We start from the raw sequence: 18,460 nt of genomic DNA, 5'->3' as shown, positions 1-18,460 counted from the left end.
TCATTTTCTTTCTGCTTTCAGCACAACTGTCCACGCTTTGGCAATAATGACTTTCTCTGTTAGATTTCATTTTAAACGCTCTTACCTATGTTGATGGCAGTCTCCTGCTTGTCTCCAGTGAGGACCCAAATCTTGATATCGGCCCTCATCAGAGTGGCGATGGTCTCTGGAACACCAGCCTGGAGACGGTCCTCGATGGCGGTGGCTCCCAGCAACAGCAGATTCTTTTGGTGGAAGAGTAGAGTTTAAAACAAAGGGAAGAAAATAATGAGATACAAGACAAGAGCAGGACGGAAGGAGAAATATAGGTTAATAACTCAAATTAAGACTAAAAATTCTGTTAAACATAAACAACTTTTAAATGTTGTTCTGATTCCAACTGTGATATTTACGTCCCTGCGTCATTTTGCCTTCTCTCGCTCTTTGTCATCTCTTGAAGGTGGTAACAGAGACGTAAAAGAGGCAAAAACAGGATCAGAGAAGCCAGCAGGGGAGCTCCTGCCCTTTTTGCCCATCTTTAACGTATTTAAGAGGGTATTGTTTAAACTAAATAGTTGTCACAGTTGTCACAGTGTCAACATCAAACAATACCTCTACAAAAATACAGGACCTAAACATCCTAATTCTGCTAATTTCTTGTTTATGATTTCCACAAAAAGATTAAATTGAATTGAAATAAATTTAATCCTGCACAGTTTCTTTACTGGCATTTTACCTTCCCTGTCACCTGCTCTCCTCATGTCCTGTAAAAGACATCATTGTAACTGTTTTATTTTTATTAGACAGACTTGAAAACATCACAATTCCCAGATGCTTGCTGAACATGTGTTTTTTTAATGCTTTGCTCCTTTTCAATACTACTGATGATTAAAATAACAGTGGTTATAATGTTTCTAAGCAACTGTTAGCAGAAGTATGAAATGGTAGTATCAAAAGTGTGCTGGCGGTTTGCACACCTAATGGCTGATTAAGAGGAGAGAAGGTTTGCCCTGTTGGTTAATGCAGTTTTAACATAAGGCATAGGTAGGCAATTACAAGGTTGACAATGCTCCAAGAAACCTCAAGATGTGGTCCTTATCAGTAGACCTGGGTAATTTATATCCATTTTTTTAGGATATATCAATATCTTTCAAAGTGGAGTTTTGCACTGCAGTCAAACTCCTGAACACAGTCTAGATTGCACAAGGGTATTAGCAACATTTTGAAGCCCTTGCCTCCCACCATGTCCAAATGCTGCCAACATATTTACCTGGTTCCATGCCAGAACTGTCGATCTGTTACAAAAAGTTTCCAACATATTTGCCTGGTTCCATGCCAGGACTGTCTATTTTTTTACATAAAGTTTCCATCATATTTGCCTGGTTCAATGCCAGCACTATCCACTTTTCAAAAAGGTGCCAAAATACTGTATTTGGTTCATTCAATGTCACTGCTATTTTCTCAAAAGTTGCCAAAAAATGCCTGGTTCAATGCCAATTCTATCCACTTTGCAAGAAGTTTCCAACATATTTGCCTGGTCCAATGCCAGAACTATCCATTCTTCCAAATGATGCACCCCTTGTTTTGCAATTTAAACTGCTATCTTTTATGTAAGATTAAAAATATGACTGAGGATCATGAAGTTTGATAAATAATGGAGATTTGATCATTTTGAAAGACATTCTTAAAATGTGGAAAATATACCAATGTCTTTTAACAATCTAGACAGTGCATAGGTTATTTCTGCAATTTCTGACAATCAGAAACAAATCCTTGCAAATTATGTGTCTATGACTTGTATTTTTGTGGCTGTATCAATCAGCTACCAGTGCCATTACATTTTTACAAGAATCTTATTTTATTCTTTCAGCTAAATGTTGTTATGGTCATATTGGTTTTTGCGTGGAGCCTCTGAAATTGAAACCACTTCCTGCCTGTTGGATAAACTTGGAGCTGTTTCATGGTTAAAGATGAGAGAAAATGTTGGCGTTGTTCAATGTTACATCTAAAAAAGAGGTAAAGAAAAACTTCAGTATTTACATGATTTTTATGATCATTGCATCCTTAATTGGACTCGACTGTGAGTAGTTAGCTGTGTGAACATCCGGTACAATTGCAGTGACATTGTTATCTTAACCTTCAGAGATACATGAGAGAATCCTAGTGCTGTCCTTTTCATAGAAGCTGCTATTGTCAGTTTTATTTTGTTTGCAAGACCCAAACAACAACTAAAAAGTAATTTTGGGTTTAAGTTCTTGCATACAACTATCCGTTTCATTCATTAGACATGCTAAAGTAAAGAAAACAATTCAGTGGTGATTGCGGGGAGGGTATTTTAAAAAATAGAGCTTTTTTCAGGGGGTTTGTAACTGTATTACATCTAATTTAGAGATGAGAACGCTGCCAGAAAGTTTAGTTCGGTTGCTATGCTATCTCATTTTTGGGCCTCTGTGCCAACACTGTGTCCGTGCCAAGAAGTAACCCATTACCTCGTCTTTGCTTTAATTTGTCCAACATTTAAATGCATGTGTACCCTCATTAGACACACTCACACAAACACTCACACAGACACACAAGTTAACACTACTGTGTTGTTAACTCCAGTTTTATGGGGCTTTTGGCAGCCTGGTGCAGGTAATTACCCCTGTGGTCTCCCAGTCTGAGCCCCCCTCCCTCTGCTTCCTCTTTTTTTCTCTTCATGTACTTTTCTCACCTTAAATCACTCTGCCAAATCCTTGATTTTCTCACCCATCAGTTCAACTCTCTCCAGAATATCATCTCAACTTCTGTGCTGTTCTTCTGACCCACTGTACTTTTCTATCCAACCATTTAAGCATTTTCACAACGCTTTCTTTTAGTTTCTTTATTCTTCATTTTTCTTACAAAAGACACACACCTAGAAGGGGAGTCTGGCTGTGTGGGTAATGAACTGAAGGAGCACTGTGTTAATTCACATGTGAGCATTGGTAGAACCACTCTGCCACCTGCTGGCAAACACAGGGAGGATAATTGTACATCCTTTCAGGTTTTGGTCTTGACGTGATGTCAGTCGGTATTTCTTTTCACTGCTTTTCTTTATACATTCCTCATCTCTAAAAATACAATCTGTAAAGACATGCAGGCACCATATTTATGCTATCACATCTAACATAAAAGATCACAAGTACACATCACTACAGAAAAAGGAGGTATAGTGATTACCTTTTCCAGTAGTTCATAGCACTCTTCTAATTTCTGAGCACGGTCTTTGAGAACAGTGCTGGCTAGGTTGTATTCCTTTAGCCACTCCTGGTAGGCTCCTTCCTCCAGGTCCACATAGGCAAAACATAGAGTCCTCAAGCCTGATGGAGGGGTAACAGACAGGACAAAAAAAGCAAGGCGGTTACTGAAAAGAGAGAGACCAGATAGCACCAAGCACTTTTAGGACTACTTTACACACAAGCTGCAATTCCACAAAGCTGTGAGGTTCAATTTGGTTCTGTACGGTATGCAATTATTTTTGTTTTCACTGTCCAAAGTTGGAAAAGTACAAACATTACCAATTTGTACCATCGTGCTATTGTAGCTCCCCTCTGTTGGGGTAACTAGCTTACCTATCTGACCCTAAACAGCAGAGATAGGCACAGTGCAGTCTGCTGATTGATCAAAAACATCTTCACTTTCTGTGTAACAAAATTAATAATGGACAAACACTATGTTCAAATATTCTACAGATTCGGGTAGAAAATTCCGTGTAGAAAGCGCACAAAATGCTGGATGTCTTCCACTATTAATCTTTGTTTACTGTGACATGTTCTTCTTCAGTGAATCTATCAGTAGGCTGCATATGGCATTATGTCTATCCACCCTTAGATTTATAACTGGTGATGGATACAGCACTCATCATCGTGTCCTATTTGAGGAGGTTAGTTGGCCTTCCCTTGAAAAAAGGCGCAACAGACATTGGTTTGTATACATTCTTAAGGCCCTCATTGGAAAAATACCACCTTACATCTCAGACTTGTTGGAGTGAAGTTCAAGCAGTCACACAGCCCGTGCTACTGATTGATTTGTTCTTCGAGCTTGCACTGAACTTGCCTCAAGCTCATGGAATACCCTCCAACAAACTGCAAAGACTAAATCCTACCCTCTCTTGCAAGTTTAGACCCTTAGTTTCTAGTCACTTTGTTTCTAATTGTTATTGTTTTGATTGATTGATTTCTACTGGTTTTAACTGATTGTATTTGACTGTTGTTTTATCTTGCTTGTTCCAATGTGCTTGTAATCTCGATGACATTGGAAATGAGGGAAACCTCACTGTCCTTTTGAGAATAAATAAAGGTTTGAATGAATGAATGTTATGATCCCACATTATTAATACCCCTGCAGCCTCACCCACCAAGTAAGGTCACAGTTTGGTGCGGAAACACAAGCAAGATTAGGGTTTGCTGTGACAAACCTTACGACACTGTACCAAACCAAACTGGACTGCTTTGTGGAAAGTCACCATTAGAGATCTTTCAAATCAAACCCCAACTCCCTACTTCTTTTCACCAGATTTAAGGTAATTAAGAATTTCATTTCCTGTTTTTTTATGAGTCTTAAAATTACAGGGTGACTGACTACATACAGTGCTGTGAAAAAGTATTTGACCCCTTTCTGATCCCTGATTTTTTTCGCATATTTATCACGCTTACATGTTTTGGATCATCAACCCAATATTAATATCTCACAGACAACCCAAGTAAATACAAAATGTGGTTAGTGTAGGACAGAACCAAACGAAACAGGAAAGTCAATGAACAATGAACTGAAAACATTTTTTTGTTTATTTTAAAGAAAGAAGAAGAAAAACTAAACTTTATTTTTATTGTACTGTTTATTTAAAGGCCTTCTTTATTTATTGTTAACTGATTATTGATATTGTTTGTGTTTATTACTTAAAAGCCCTTATTTAGTACATTTAATTTAAACTTAACTTTTGGTCTTTGTTTCATTATTCAGACTCCCTTGAGACGAACCTAAGTTTCTGATGTACCTAAGTTTTCTGAGTGTTCTGGTGTTTATTATTTCAATAAATATAATTTAATTTACTTATTCTAATTTAAAATCAACTCCCTCCAAAATGTTACATTAGGGTCTCAACTTTCCTTTCAGGTAAAAATAACCTAAAGGAGATTGAAGAGTGGTTCTGATTGTATTTATAACTAACTGAGTGCTTGTTGACACTGCAATATGATGTAGAATAATCTGTGGTAGCTCCTTTAACAGCACAGATTTGTCTCTTATTATGAACCCCAACATTACTATAAGCAAATCACATCAGCCTTGGATCTGTGTTGCCCTCAGTGAACATCATTAAGAAATTAATATTAAAAGAGACAACACTTTTCTGCTTAAATAGAGCCATTTACTGCTTTCTCTCAACAGTATGTGCTTTCTGCTGCTCAGTGACAGGAGCTGCAGTGACTCATGCAGACTGTGATGTCACATGAATACCCTCTATATAAATATTTGTGTAAGACATAAATAACCTAACTATGGCATCCTTTTCTCGCTCTCCTTCTTGCTGTCTTACCTTCAGTAGCAAATTGTTCCAGGTGAGCCACAGTCAATTCTTTGTACTGGGATGCCTCAGTTAGCCGCTCAAAAATGACATTATCCTGTGTAATAATAAAAAAAACAGAGATTCAGCACTAAATTAAGCATATACAGGACATTTAGAAGACTGGATTATAATGCGAATGAGATCAACATACCGCTCCTTTGCAGTACAGACGTAACTTCCCACTGGGGGTCCTCACCACCACAGACATGCGCTTGCGGTTACTGTAAAGGAAGCAGTGGGCTCGGTTTTAAAACATCAGTCTTAAATTACAGAGTTATTCACTGAGTGAGAAGAGCGTTTTATGGGAGTATTACCTGGAAAACTCCAGGACATTCAGCAGCTCATAGCTCATCTCTTTCCCCCTCTGAAATACAAAACACAATATCAGCTCATAACTTCACATAAAGTAGCTCCTGATGTAAAAACAAAAACTAACAGATACTTACAGCTTCAATTATGACTGAGTCAGGGGTTCTTGCAGTGAAGACAAAACCAAGGCCTTTGGCCCCTTTGACCAGCGCTCCTTCATCTGGTGAGGAGGCCTGGTAGATGATCTGGTTTTCCTCTCTCTCTGGGACCACCGTGTGGCACACTGCCATCATTGTCAGGAACTCACAGATCTGAGGTGATGTAGGCTGGACACATAGGCATTTATATGTCAGACATGGTTTTAAAGGCAGAGGAGGTTTTATTCACGTAGAGAAACATGAGAAAAGCTTGAAACACATACATGGCTCTCTATGTTTTGGATGAGTGTTGGGTCATCAAATTCTGTTGAGTTATTGCTGTTGGACGGCAGATTGCTGTGAAACAAAAAGAAAATATTCTAATTACTTTGGTTGTTGTAACAATACTGGACAAATAACATTGTTTATGTTGCTCTGAGAAGCAGTTAATACTGCATTCACCTATAAAAACATGCAGATTGTGAGACACAGAGGAGAAGAAAGGAAAGAAAAAAGACAGAAAAAGCCCAATTTGGTCTAAGAAAATCACCAACCTGAAGTCCTCCATTGATCGGTCACAGTCAAGATCAGGGAAGTGGCTGCAGTGATGAATGAGGTTGTAACGCCAAAGGAATCAAGTGATTAGTTGATTAGTTTATTTGCAGAGCATGCATGAGTTTAATCAATTAATCAATAACATTCTTTACTAACAATTAGTCTAAGGCATTACTGGTTAAACGGTTTGAGAGTAAAGAAAGCTCAGTGCTAAAGTGTATTTCTACAGTTTCTATAGTGGTTTTAACGGTGTAAAGGTGTTTATAAATGAATAAATAGATCCACAAATATGAACAAGGATTTGCACGTGTAGTGAGACCTGCAAGTGTGTAAACAGATTTCTTAATGTGAAAAAAACCTGCACTATATCTGCTGACTATATCTACGGATCTAAAAATGTATATAGAAATTTGGCAATAAATACTTTCAAAACTGCCGGTTTAAACAATGATAAATACCTACACTGATACAAAAACATCTATTATTATCTGCTAGTGTAAACTACGATAAATGCGTATGTTGATACAATTAAGTGTTCAGAAATCTGCCAGTTTAAACTATTAGTGAATAATCAACACATGCTTACACAGATCTACCAATGCAAAGAAATCTCCCAGTGTCAAAAAAAACCAAATGCATACTCTGATATGCAAATACGCAGAGAGATCTGCCATCTTAAACAATGATAAATTCATATTCTGATACAAAAATGTGTAAAGAAATCTTCTTGTGTAACGATCTGCCTGCGAATAGACATACGCACACAGATCTACAAATGTGCACACAATAAATGCACATACTGATATGCATATGTGCAAAGCAATAAGTCAACATAAACAATGATGAATTCGTATTCTGCTACAAAAGTGTGAAAATACATCTGCATATGTAAAAAATCAGCCAGGGAATACGTTATAATATGTACACAGATCTACAAATGTGCACAAAAAATGTGCATAGTGATAGGGAAATATGTAAAGAAATCTGCCAGTTTAAAAAAAGATGAATGCATCTATGAACTTCAAATGTGAACAATTTGTGCATTAATAAATGGATATACTGTACATGGCTACCTTTTCGGTTCCAGATCTAAAATACACAAAACAAATTAGTTTAACTGAAGTAGGCCTCTCAATTGAAGCAGGCCTTTCAATTCACGTGAATTTTGTCCTTTAAACGTTTGCCATAAAAAAACTAAAAATACGTGTAGCAGTCGACAAAGTGCATCTGTGGATCTCTGTCAAATCTGTACATATTTGTTCGTGGCTCAAGGTATCTGAAATAGTTTCTAAAAAAGGTAAATTTATGTTGGAGACAAGTTTTGGGGTTCAAAACAACAAGCAATACAAAGCAATACAAATTTGTGGATCTATTTACAAATGTACAAACAGCTTTTCAACATGTATATCTCAATAGATTATTTGAATCTATACAAGTAGAGGTAAGAGTTAGAAGTAAATTAACAAATATGGTGATGACTCACCCATAGGTAATTCCTGCAATGGTACACTTTTTGAAGTGCATGACATTACAGGTCAGAGTCCCTGTCTTGTCCGAAAAGAGATATTTCACCTGAAGAAGAAGAAGGGGGAAAAGAGAAAAAGCAAACCCTGAAAGCTGTGTATTGACTGATTACGTTATTGTACTGTTTTTGGATTTTAACTTCAATCTCAGAGAAATCAAATATGATGAGGTGGAGGAACTGACCTGGCCCAGCTCTTCATTAAGATTAGACGTTCGTGCCATGGCTGGCGTGTCAGTCTCAGAGTAATACATCTCCACGTCCTGTAAGGAAAATAACACAATCAACGTGATCCGGAGAATTTTATTGTTTAACTTCCTATTATTGAAAATGTGTATTAAAACATGCACATACCCAGTTGATGAAGAGCGCCTGTGTAAACTTGACCACCTCCAGAGTGACCAGCAGGCTGATGGGGATCAGGTTGTTGTACAGAATGATGAATGTCAGCAGGTTATAAGCAAAATTAGTGGAGATGTCGCCTGTAAAACACACATTTGTCACATATCCAACATTCTTCACCACAGTAGCCATCTTTATTTCATGGGTTTTAGAGGTTGCCTGTGTTCTCACCAGCACGGGACAGGTACCAGCAGGCGTCTTCAGTGTGTTCTCTGTTCCAGATGGCGGCACCCACAGAGCTGACCAGAGCCATGACCAGGAGGATGCCAAATAGGACCAGGATCTGCATGTTGGTCACTCGCTCCACATTAGAGCGCTTCAGGGGAGCTTTGGTGGAGTTCTAGGAATAATTATGAAACAACACTGCATAACAATATGTCACTGGTTTCAAAAGGTTTCCCACATAAATTTTGCTGTCATGGTTTAATTAGTATAGTGTGCTTGTTTCAAACAAAAATCATTCATTAATTTTACTTTTAATTTCTTTTTTGGCAGGAGAATATGTCAGCAGGCCAAACACTGGAAAGGAAGATATTTAGTACCCCTCTGCTTGGATGTACTATGCAACTAATTAAAACCTTTAACCTACTCTTTAAATGTTAACAAATAATGAGTCTAAAATAATGTCAATTTGAACTCCTAAAGTTCATTCAAGCTAGGATTTAGAATAGTCTACTATATCAAGACAAGAAGTCGTGACTACCTGCATCAGTTTGGAGTCGTGACCAGTGTAGACAACGATTCCTGCAACCCACTGTGTGTTTCTGAGCTGGGCGCCACGGAGCAACACCTGGTCTGGACCTAAGGGAACAGGACTGAGAAAACATGGGAGATAGTGAGTGTATAGAAAGCATGGTATAGATCAAAAATGTTCCCCTTTTTACCTCTTTTCTGTTGTCAGAAACTAAAAAAACAGACCTATTTTAATTCAATAAAAAAACAATTAAAGGTTTTCAAAATATCAGGTGCTTTGATACTTCCTGGATACACCATGCATTCTTACAGACTACAATTTCCATTATTCAATTGCATCGAAAAGTACACCAGCTTTAAAAAAAAAAAAAAAAAAGATTCCGATGTATTTTAACACTCACTTTGTCTTTCACAGTAGCGTTTACTTTATTTCTCTCCAAAACAGACAGAGAGCAGATGACAAGGTAGCAGTGTCTAAACTGCAGATATTCATGTAGTCAATGAGTTTGAGCAATTTAATCAGTTTGCAGGAACTAACCTTTATATCTGATATTTACAAACAACAAACTGCCTGACATTAAGTGCCTAGGACCTCTGTTTTTGTTGCCTTGGCATTGAAACAGGTATTAAAATAATTTAACTTTAATCAAAGTTTAAAGGTCACATATTTTACCCCTTTGAGACACATTTATAAAGGTCACAGAGGTCCCCAAAACATGCCTGTGAAGTTTGTTGCTGAAAAAATACTCCAGTATTGGATTGTTGCATGTCTAAAACCCCTCTGATTCAGCCCTGCTCAGAACGAGACATTTCTGTGTCTGTGGCTAATAAATAATAAAATAAATAAATAAGTAAATAACGCTGTTTGACTCTGCCCCTCTCAGGAATTGGATGTGGCTAAATGGATGTGGTTTTTCTGATCCTCTTCTCAAAAAGAAGGCGGGAGCTTTCTTCCACGAGGGGAGAGCAAACCTGAACCTGAAAGCAGGTCTAACTCCCCACATGATATCATGAGGGGAAACTCTGAGAACAGCTTGTTTCAGCACACATTTTCTGAAAGGTGGAGAAAGATGGGGGGGGGGGGGTTTTTCTGATTCTAGGGGGGCTTGTGGACAGGCCAGGGCGGCATGTTATTGCCAGAAAAGCCTGAAAAATGTATTTTGCATAATATGTGACCTTTAAATTTCTGGCATCACAACAACCCTTAAACTGTATGTATATATTTGCATCTCACTTCTGATTCTCCAGTCGCAGCGTGCCGGTAAAATCATAAAGGTGCCTGTTGGGACCCTCACACTCCAAACGCCCGGACAGTCCCATTAAATCCTCCAGAGTCTGAGCCCCCGCTGTGAGTGACAGACCCTAGGACACAAACCATCACCACAAGTAGAGCCAAGGAAGCACTTTGACATAATGACAAAGTATACAGTATAGAGAACAGGAGAGGAGGAGGATGGAAATGAACTTCAAGAAACATGATCCAATTCTCTGTGTGACCCACATAGATGCAAATGTGAGGATAGGAAGCAAGGTATAATGTGATATAGAGCCCTGTAAGCTGATTCTTAAACATCTTTAATGAATGCTTCAATTAAAGCCACATAGGAACGTGTATTACATAATCCTCATACACCATTACACCTGGATGCACAGGTGGAGCTAATGAATGATGTTTTCATGAATAAAGAAATTATGACAGTTGTTTTATACCTGTCTGATCTTCAGGTTTGTTTCTCCATCCAAGTTGGAGGTTTCAGTGTAACACATGGCCTGAGGTTCGCTGTGAAGAAGACAGAGAGATGTCTGTTAGCCTGATATACTAACGTATGAGAGATTAGTTTTGAATTAGGAAGGTAACAATACCTCACAATATATTACATCACTTCAAACTCAAGATTTACCTTCTTAGTAAATTTGTTCTACAGCCAGAGCATTAAAATACAGAAAAATATGGATGTAACATTGTAACTACACTGTAACACAGGGGTGTCAAACTCAATCACAGCAGGGGCCGGATTCTGGATTCAGGTCTAACCTGAGGGCCTAACAGGGTCACCTTTTTAACCATGAAGTGTCAACCTCATTTCACCAGCTATAAAATATGGGGAAAAAATGATAAATGATTCTGAAATTTAAAAAGTTAAAAGAAATAAGTTTAAAGGCTCACAACCTAAGAAAAGTAAATATATTAGTTCAAAAAGGTCAAAACATTTAAATTAAAGTTGAAAAATAATGTTTGTAAAGGCAAATATATTAGAAAGAAAGTCAAAATCGGGAGTTTAAAAGGTCAAAATATGAAATAAAATTTGTGATCATGAAATTAAAAGTCAAAATGCAACTCAAATTTTTAAATTGTGAGTCTAAAAGGTCAAACTACTGGATTATGTAGACAAAGTTAGGAGTTAAAAATATGTGATGAAATACAAAATAATTAGTTAAAAAGGTCTAAATATGACTTACCATTTTAAATTATAAATGTAAAAGTTCAAAATATTATATTAAAAGTCAAAATTATGAGTTGACATGCTCAAAGTACAAAATAAAAAGTCAAAATCCTAAGTGTGAGTCCCAACTGTGAGATGCAAAATCAAAAATATGAAATTAAAACACAAATTACTTATTTTCCAGCATTCCTGACTTCTTATTTAAATATTTTTACTCCTTATTTTTTCAGATTGTATGACTTAACAAGGATATCTTACATCATCAAGGATAAGTTCACATTTTTATACTTGAGGAAATCTGCAGACCTTATACTGATGGGCCAGTTACAACAGAAGTATCATATAATCTCGTGGACCAGATTTAACTGTTCCACAGGCCAGATTTGGCCTCCGTACCTTGAGACTGACACCCCTGCTGTAACAAATACAAGTAGTACAAAAAGTTACCCAAAAGGATATTGAGCTCTTTTATTATCAGAAAAATTAAACAAAATAATCATATTTTTCCATTAAATGATTTCAATATCATGTTCTTACAAAAAATATATAATAAAATCATAATGTAAATCCAGCGGAAAACCTCACTGTGGGATGAGTGTATCGTTACATCCCCAGTTTCTCTAGTAAGTAAGAGAGTACACTCATTAAAGCATGTAAAATATAAATATAGGCTTGTTCAGACAACTTAAAGTATTAAAAATTCCAACGTTTTTAAGCCCTTTGACTTAAGAAAACCAGTGAGTAAAAGTAATCAATCATTGCTTTCTTTAAAATTAAACAAAAAACAAAAAAGTGACAATAGATTGCTCTGCAAGTAAAACAGGAATCAGTGACAGCCTTTAAAGGTTGTATAACAAGCATAAATGATCACAACAAATATAAACAACTGCCACAAATGTAAATGACGACCCCCACACAAGCAGGCATGCACATTCAAACACATGGAGTCTGACCTGGAGGACACAATAACCATGTCAGCTGGAAGGTGTTGGCCATTGGTCACCTTCACTATGTCTCCTACCGCCACCTTGTGGCCAGGAAGCAGCAGTGCAGCATGAGGGGAAAGAAAGAGGGGGGAAATAAGACCATGGGTAGGGGGCAAAGGGGGAGGAAGACAGAGGAAATAAGAAGCAGGTTAATTGGTGACCAGCCAACAGAGAGAGAAAGAGAATGACTTAAGACAAGGAGACAGCAAGCACAGCGGTGCAGAGATTTAACTGTTCTTATTTAAATGTAAAAGAATTAAACCAGATCAAACATAAAGATTTCAAAGCATGGAGAAAGAGACAGAAAAGAAAAAACAGAAATGAGCATGATAACCTGAGAAAACTGGTGCTTTCAAACATTTTTAAAATAACGGGTAAAAGCCATTTGGCCCTTAGCATTTGCTAAAAAAGGGCAAAACACTCTCTTGATTACCACACGACAAAGAAAGATCTGTTTGCCAAAAAGAATGTGATGTCGGTAAAGCACGTGGAGTTGATATTATCTGGATAGACAAGCCCAGACACAGAGAGCGCCACATCAGGCTCCATTAAAACGTCTGAATGTTTTTGTCTTTTTTTTTTTGGACTCTCTAAAACCTTTTCTCTGGAAACTTGAAGGAGATATCATCTTGAATCCAACACATATCCTAAACTGTGATCTGGGAACTGTTTACTGAATCCTCAACTCAACTCTCAAGTGAGACCCTCCTTTGGGGAAAAGTGACTTTCTACAAAGTGCTACCACACTAAACTTAAAGCTGGTAATTAATCACAAGGGGAAACTTCTCTTATTTTAGTCTAATTATGTAATAATTATGAATTCAAGCTTGAAACAGAGAGTTCTTATGAAGAGAGAACAAGCTGCACATTTTGTCACCACCTCTCTATAACATGAGCAGAACTGAGTTAGCAGAGCCGCTCTGGACAAATTCCTTCACCTGTCGTGACCCTGATGAACGGGGGGGCTAAATTCCTGCTCAGGTTTGATTTGATTTGATCCGCTGGGCAAAGACTGTACACAGCTGGACTCTAGTGTTAATGAGTGCATTCAAGGCGACCTGATAATGGCAAGAAAATTGATTTATGTCTCCACACAAGCACAAAAATCCTGAGTTTCCAAAAATTTTCAGTATGATCTGCCGTATTGAATGCAGATGGGTGAGCTTTACGTCCTGCAAACACTCCGTCTTTAAGGACACATATTTTACCCCTTTAAGACAAGTTTATATTGGTCTCAGAGGTCCCCAAAACATGCCTGTGAAGTTTGTTGTCAAAAAAACACTCCAGTATTGGATTTTTGTATGTCTAAAAACCCCTCTGTTTCAGCCCTGCTCAGAACGCGCTGTTTCTGTGGCTTTAGATGTTAATGAGCTGTCTGACTCCACCCCTGACCACGCCCCTCTCAGGAAAGGGATGTAGCTTAATAGATGGGACTGGAGGGCGTAACTTTCTGCTAAGTGGGGAGGGCCAACTGAACCCGGGGGCGGGGCTAACTCCCACATGACATCACGAGGGGAAAATCTGAGAACAGGGTAATGGATTTTTCTAGTTGTTGGGGGCTTGTGGACAGGCCAGGGGCAATTTTTTTTTTTTTTTTGAAGGTGACCAATCAGCGATGAGGGGCAGTACTTTCGGGCATGGCAGAGTCGTGACGTAAGCAAACAGCAAAAAGAGGCGGGTGCTGTTACAGCGAATGACATTAGCATGGATGCTGCTAAAGCCCCAGTTTTATCAGAACTTGAAGACATTTCTTCTTTCAAAAGAAGAACAAAGAACAGCAGTGAGTTGTTTTCTTTTCAAAAATGACAAAAGTCGAGTACTGACATTTCTACAGTCACCATGGTTCACGTTATGCGGTTCTATATGGAGTTTATTCCTCAGTAGCTGCACACAAGCGTCTCGGTAGCGGCACGGCATCACATGTTGTGTTGCTCTGATTGGCCCATAAAGATGTGACAGACAGAACATTTATCCAATCACCCTCCAAGTTTTTTTCAAAGGCTCTGCCCTTTCCAAAAAGCTGTCTATCAAAGGTTTTTCCAGATGGATGTGTGAAACAAATCCATATGACATGCCAGGTTACTGAAAAAGGGTATTTTGGGTATTTTTTCCTGAGAGGGGCAGAGTCAGACAATTCAGAAACATTTAAAGCCACAGACAGAAACAGCTAATTGTCAGCAGGGCTGAAACAGAGTTTTTTTTAGACATGCAAAAATCCAGTACTGGAGTGTTTTTTCAGAAACAAACTTCACAGGCATGTTTTAGGGACCTCTGAGACCAAAATAAACTTGTCTTAAAAGGGTAAATATGTCCCATTTAATGTCTAACTTCACTTTCAAAAACTCAGACAGCTCAGCGAAAAGGTCAAAAGTGATCTGCACCCTGTGTTCACAAACATTCAAGAGGGTCTGGCTGCAGACCTCGACAAAACCTTTACAATGGGGCGTTCAGCCACAGACCTGCAAGCTGGGGCGGACCTCTACGGGGCGTGCAGCGTGTTAGCTGTTGTTAGCATGACTAGACCGCCAACTCTTACTAGACATTAGCATAGCCCCGTAAGCTGGGGCATGCAGTAGCAGATCCCGACTAACCCCCCCGGTCTACACTATTAAAACCTTTAGGCATTAAAACCCGAGTGCTTAGATTTAGGCATTAAAACCCGAGTGGTTAGATTTAAGGCAAGCCAGTGGGCAAGTGGCTAGAGCAGAAAATTCGGCTCAGGTAATAAACATCATGCCCCAGCCTGCGGGTCTGCGGCTGAACGCCCCAGCGTAGAGGTTTGCTCGAGGTCTGCAGCCGGATGCCTCTCCAAACATTTACCTATTACCTTTCCTTATTTCCTTTTCAGTACATAAGAAGTTCCTTTATCCATCGTTAAGTTCATGTTAAAATCTTCAACCTACTTATAAAAGCAGGTCTGTTTCCAAGGAGAAAGTCAGTTACCCTTAGTTTGAAGATGGTTAAAAAAAAACAGTTACAAAAAACAGATCTAAATGTGTGACTGGAATTTTACATGGGATAAAAAAAAAAGGGTACATTTACCCGCAGAAATCCTGAGATTAATCAAGATTATAAAATTAAATATTTTCCAGCGTTAGTTTAATAAGATGGGAAATTATTAGAAACATGCCTTACATAATTAGATCTGGTTTCTGGTATGTTATTTTCCACTCATAAGCTGACAGCATGAATACATTGTTTCATACTGCGTAAGGCAACGACCTATCATTATAGTACTCAATTCTACCACTAATACACCATTTGACTTTCTGCACCATCTTTTTTTCTTCATGTCGGATGTTTGTGCAGTAAAAGTAAACAATTAATCTCCATCTCGCCTCCTACCTTTTATCAATGACAAAAACTAGACTAAGACTACCAAAAATAGATCAGTGCTGACTAAAGCTGACAAAAACTAAGTTTAGTTTTCATCAAGATTAATAAATCTAGACAAAAAATGTAATGTAGTTTTCATCAGACATTCAAAATCCGTGATATTTCTCCACTGTGGTTAAATCTGTCAGAAAACAACGATGCATCTGTATCTCTTTTGTCCCTCAGCTGTAGAAAGTAGGGACCCCAGGTTTGGCAGACTGCATGATACCATTATTTGGTACCAGATTTAAGCAAGAAAATAAATGATTGGACTAAAAGAGAAGGCTTAAATGTGAGGACATTTTATGGACTAAAACTAGACTAAAATGTTTGAGTTTTCATTGACTAAAACTAGACTAAAACTAAAAAGGACAGAAATGACTAAAATGTGACTAACACTTAAATGCATTTCATTTAAAGACTGAAACTAAGATTAAAATTAAAAATTGCTGCCCAAATTAACACTGGTTTTAGTCATCAAAGATCTATTTTTGTTAGTCTAGTTTTTGTCATGGAAGAAAGGCTGTCGACCAACATTTTTAGTCATAGTTTTAGTTGACCTAATTAACATAGTTAATGTTAGGGCTGGGCAATTAATCGCGAATAAGATTAAATCGTAATATGTCCTGCAATTTTTACATTGCAGAAGGTGCAGTATTTCTTTAACTTGAAATTTGTGTCAAAATACCAGTTTGCAACTTTTTTCAGCAGAGATATTATGCATTACATATCATGCAAAAATCCTACTTTCTTCATTTTTGAATGTTTTTCTTAATAAATTTGAGAATGACATAAAAAATGATCACTCCCTTTAATAAAACTATTCATATCCAATTTGCAATATGAGTCACAATTTGTTATGTTTTCAAAGTTGTTCAGCCTGTTTGATCAAATATTGTGTTGATTATAGTGAAGAATGACTTATTGCTTGTGTTTGCTGGAAAATACATCAGATAAGGAACTTAAGAAATAACTGTATATTAAATCGCAATTGCAATATTGGGAAAAAAATTGCAATTTTATTATTTTCCCAAATCGTTCAGCCCTAGTTCACGTGCAGCCCATTTCTTCTATTCAAACATATCGAACAAAGTTCCTTGTACAAGGACAGCCCATTATTCTTTTGACTCAGTCATATTTGGCAGGGAAAGCAAACTTGGTGAGCAGGTCTTAAGAATCTCTGTATCAAATGCAGACCAGCAGAGAAAACCTAATTATTCCACTAACAAGGTCTGCCCATGTGGAAAATTGGACAAATTGAGCCGATAAAAATCAACAAACAAACTTACATGTAATCTAGCCCTGCAATGTCAATACTAATTGGAGGAGTATCTTCTTCCAAAGCATGGACAGATCCTGACCAAATAGGACAGAGTGATTACAGATCCAAAGAATTCTGGGAACCAAAAGGTGAAAAAGTGCAGAAGAGGCGGGACTGAGAGGACAGGACTTAAGCTCCTTTGAGACAAATGTGATGCTTGAGTAAAAATATTAATGTAATTTGTTGATCCGAAACCTTACACAACTAAAGGACACTGGATTTACTGCATGTTTGGCTTTAAAATGTTCTTTTAAATAATCCTGCCCAACTAATATGTATTGTGTTATGTCTTTTCTAACCTTCTCTGCTTTGGCAGAATGCATTATCTAATATTAACGTTATTGATTTGGTTTTGTTTTCTAATGCGTCCTTTCAGTCTGCTCTTTTTAGCCGCTTCATAGGGTATGATATTACGTCATTCCTGCCATTAAGAGGTTTATAACTGAATTGTAAAAGTGAGTGGTGCACAAAGAGACCAAAAACACAGGAATGAAGTTTGTGATACCTGTTTCCAGATGATCGTCTGCCAGGCTCCATTCCGCAGCACTGAGAGACAAGGACAACATAGCCATCAGTCAGCCTATAGACAGCACTCATACAGTATTCATAACCTCTAACTTTTGTCTGGGGTCGGCACAATACTGAGTGACGGACAACGGCTATTCAAGCAGCCATGAAAGGAAAACAAAGGGCACGCAAAGAGACGCTCATGGAAAAGCGCACAGACAGTTGATGATAACTAACAGGCGCGTACACACACAGGTGATACCTGTTGTCTTCTTCTTGTTCACGGTGTTGTCTGCTTTGTGCCTTTTCTGTATAAAAACATACATCATGCGTTAGCTTAAAATAAATCCAAATATTCTATTCTTCACTAAAAAAAAGCTTTTTTCATCCATTAATCGTTACTCACATAGTCCTCTATGATCTCCTTGATCCCTGCCACGGTGAGGATGAAGATGAGTGGGACCAGCGTGGTGTAGCGGCCGGTCGGTGATACATCAGGGATTTGCTGCAGAAAGTCAACAGTGGCAGCACTCAGAAATCACAGCTGCTAGAGAGTGTTGGGTAGCTTTAATGGACCATCAGAGCAATGGTAGAGAAGAATTACTTTTAACTACACAAAGACGCATGATATGCAAGCATTAAG

General features: G+C 37.9%; 1 protein-coding gene across 9 annotated transcripts in view; it reads right to left on the bottom strand.

Annotated features, from left to right (window-relative positions):
• atp8a2 (ATPase phospholipid transporting 8A2) overlaps positions 1–18,460 on the bottom strand; it is a 107,768-nt gene that overhangs the window by 64,899 nt on the left and 24,409 nt on the right. For 7 of the 9 annotated variants that reach the window (XM_041814362.1, XM_041814358.1, XM_041814359.1 and 4 more), the window contains 19 exons: positions 18,224–18,322; positions 18,080–18,125; positions 17,816–17,856; positions 12,582–12,655; positions 10,895–10,964; positions 10,419–10,546; positions 9,195–9,306; positions 8,663–8,831; positions 8,444–8,571; positions 8,275–8,352; positions 8,051–8,139; positions 6,567–6,611; positions 6,297–6,369; positions 6,013–6,201; positions 5,881–5,930; positions 5,718–5,787; positions 5,537–5,621; positions 3,181–3,320; positions 86–224 (listed from right to left, as the gene is read on the bottom strand). In XM_041814362.1, coding sequence (XP_041670296.1) covers positions 86–224; positions 3,181–3,320; positions 5,537–5,621; positions 5,718–5,787; positions 5,881–5,930; positions 6,013–6,201; positions 6,297–6,369; positions 6,567–6,611; positions 8,051–8,139; positions 8,275–8,352; positions 8,444–8,571; positions 8,663–8,831; positions 9,195–9,306; positions 10,419–10,546; positions 10,895–10,964; positions 12,582–12,655; positions 17,816–17,856; positions 18,080–18,125; positions 18,224–18,322 — 1,825 coding nt within the window. Of the gene's footprint in view, positions 1–85; positions 225–3,180; positions 3,321–5,536; positions 5,622–5,717; positions 5,788–5,880; positions 5,931–6,012; positions 6,202–6,296; positions 6,370–6,566; positions 6,612–8,050; positions 8,140–8,274; positions 8,353–8,443; positions 8,572–8,662; positions 8,832–9,194; positions 9,307–10,418; positions 10,547–10,894; positions 10,965–12,581; positions 12,656–17,815; positions 17,857–18,079; positions 18,126–18,223; positions 18,323–18,460 lie in introns of those variants that run through there. The other 2 variants (XM_041814360.1, XM_041814367.1) reach the window with 2 other exon arrangements.

Source organism: Cheilinus undulatus, linkage group 19 (genome assembly GCF_018320785.1).
Source record: "Cheilinus undulatus linkage group 19, ASM1832078v1, whole genome shotgun sequence".
NCBI classification, from domain to species: domain Eukaryota; kingdom Metazoa; phylum Chordata; class Actinopteri; order Labriformes; family Labridae; genus Cheilinus; species Cheilinus undulatus.
The sequence above is the reverse complement of the archived record's forward strand: the minus strand, read 5'-3'. Positions and strand labels throughout refer to the sequence as shown.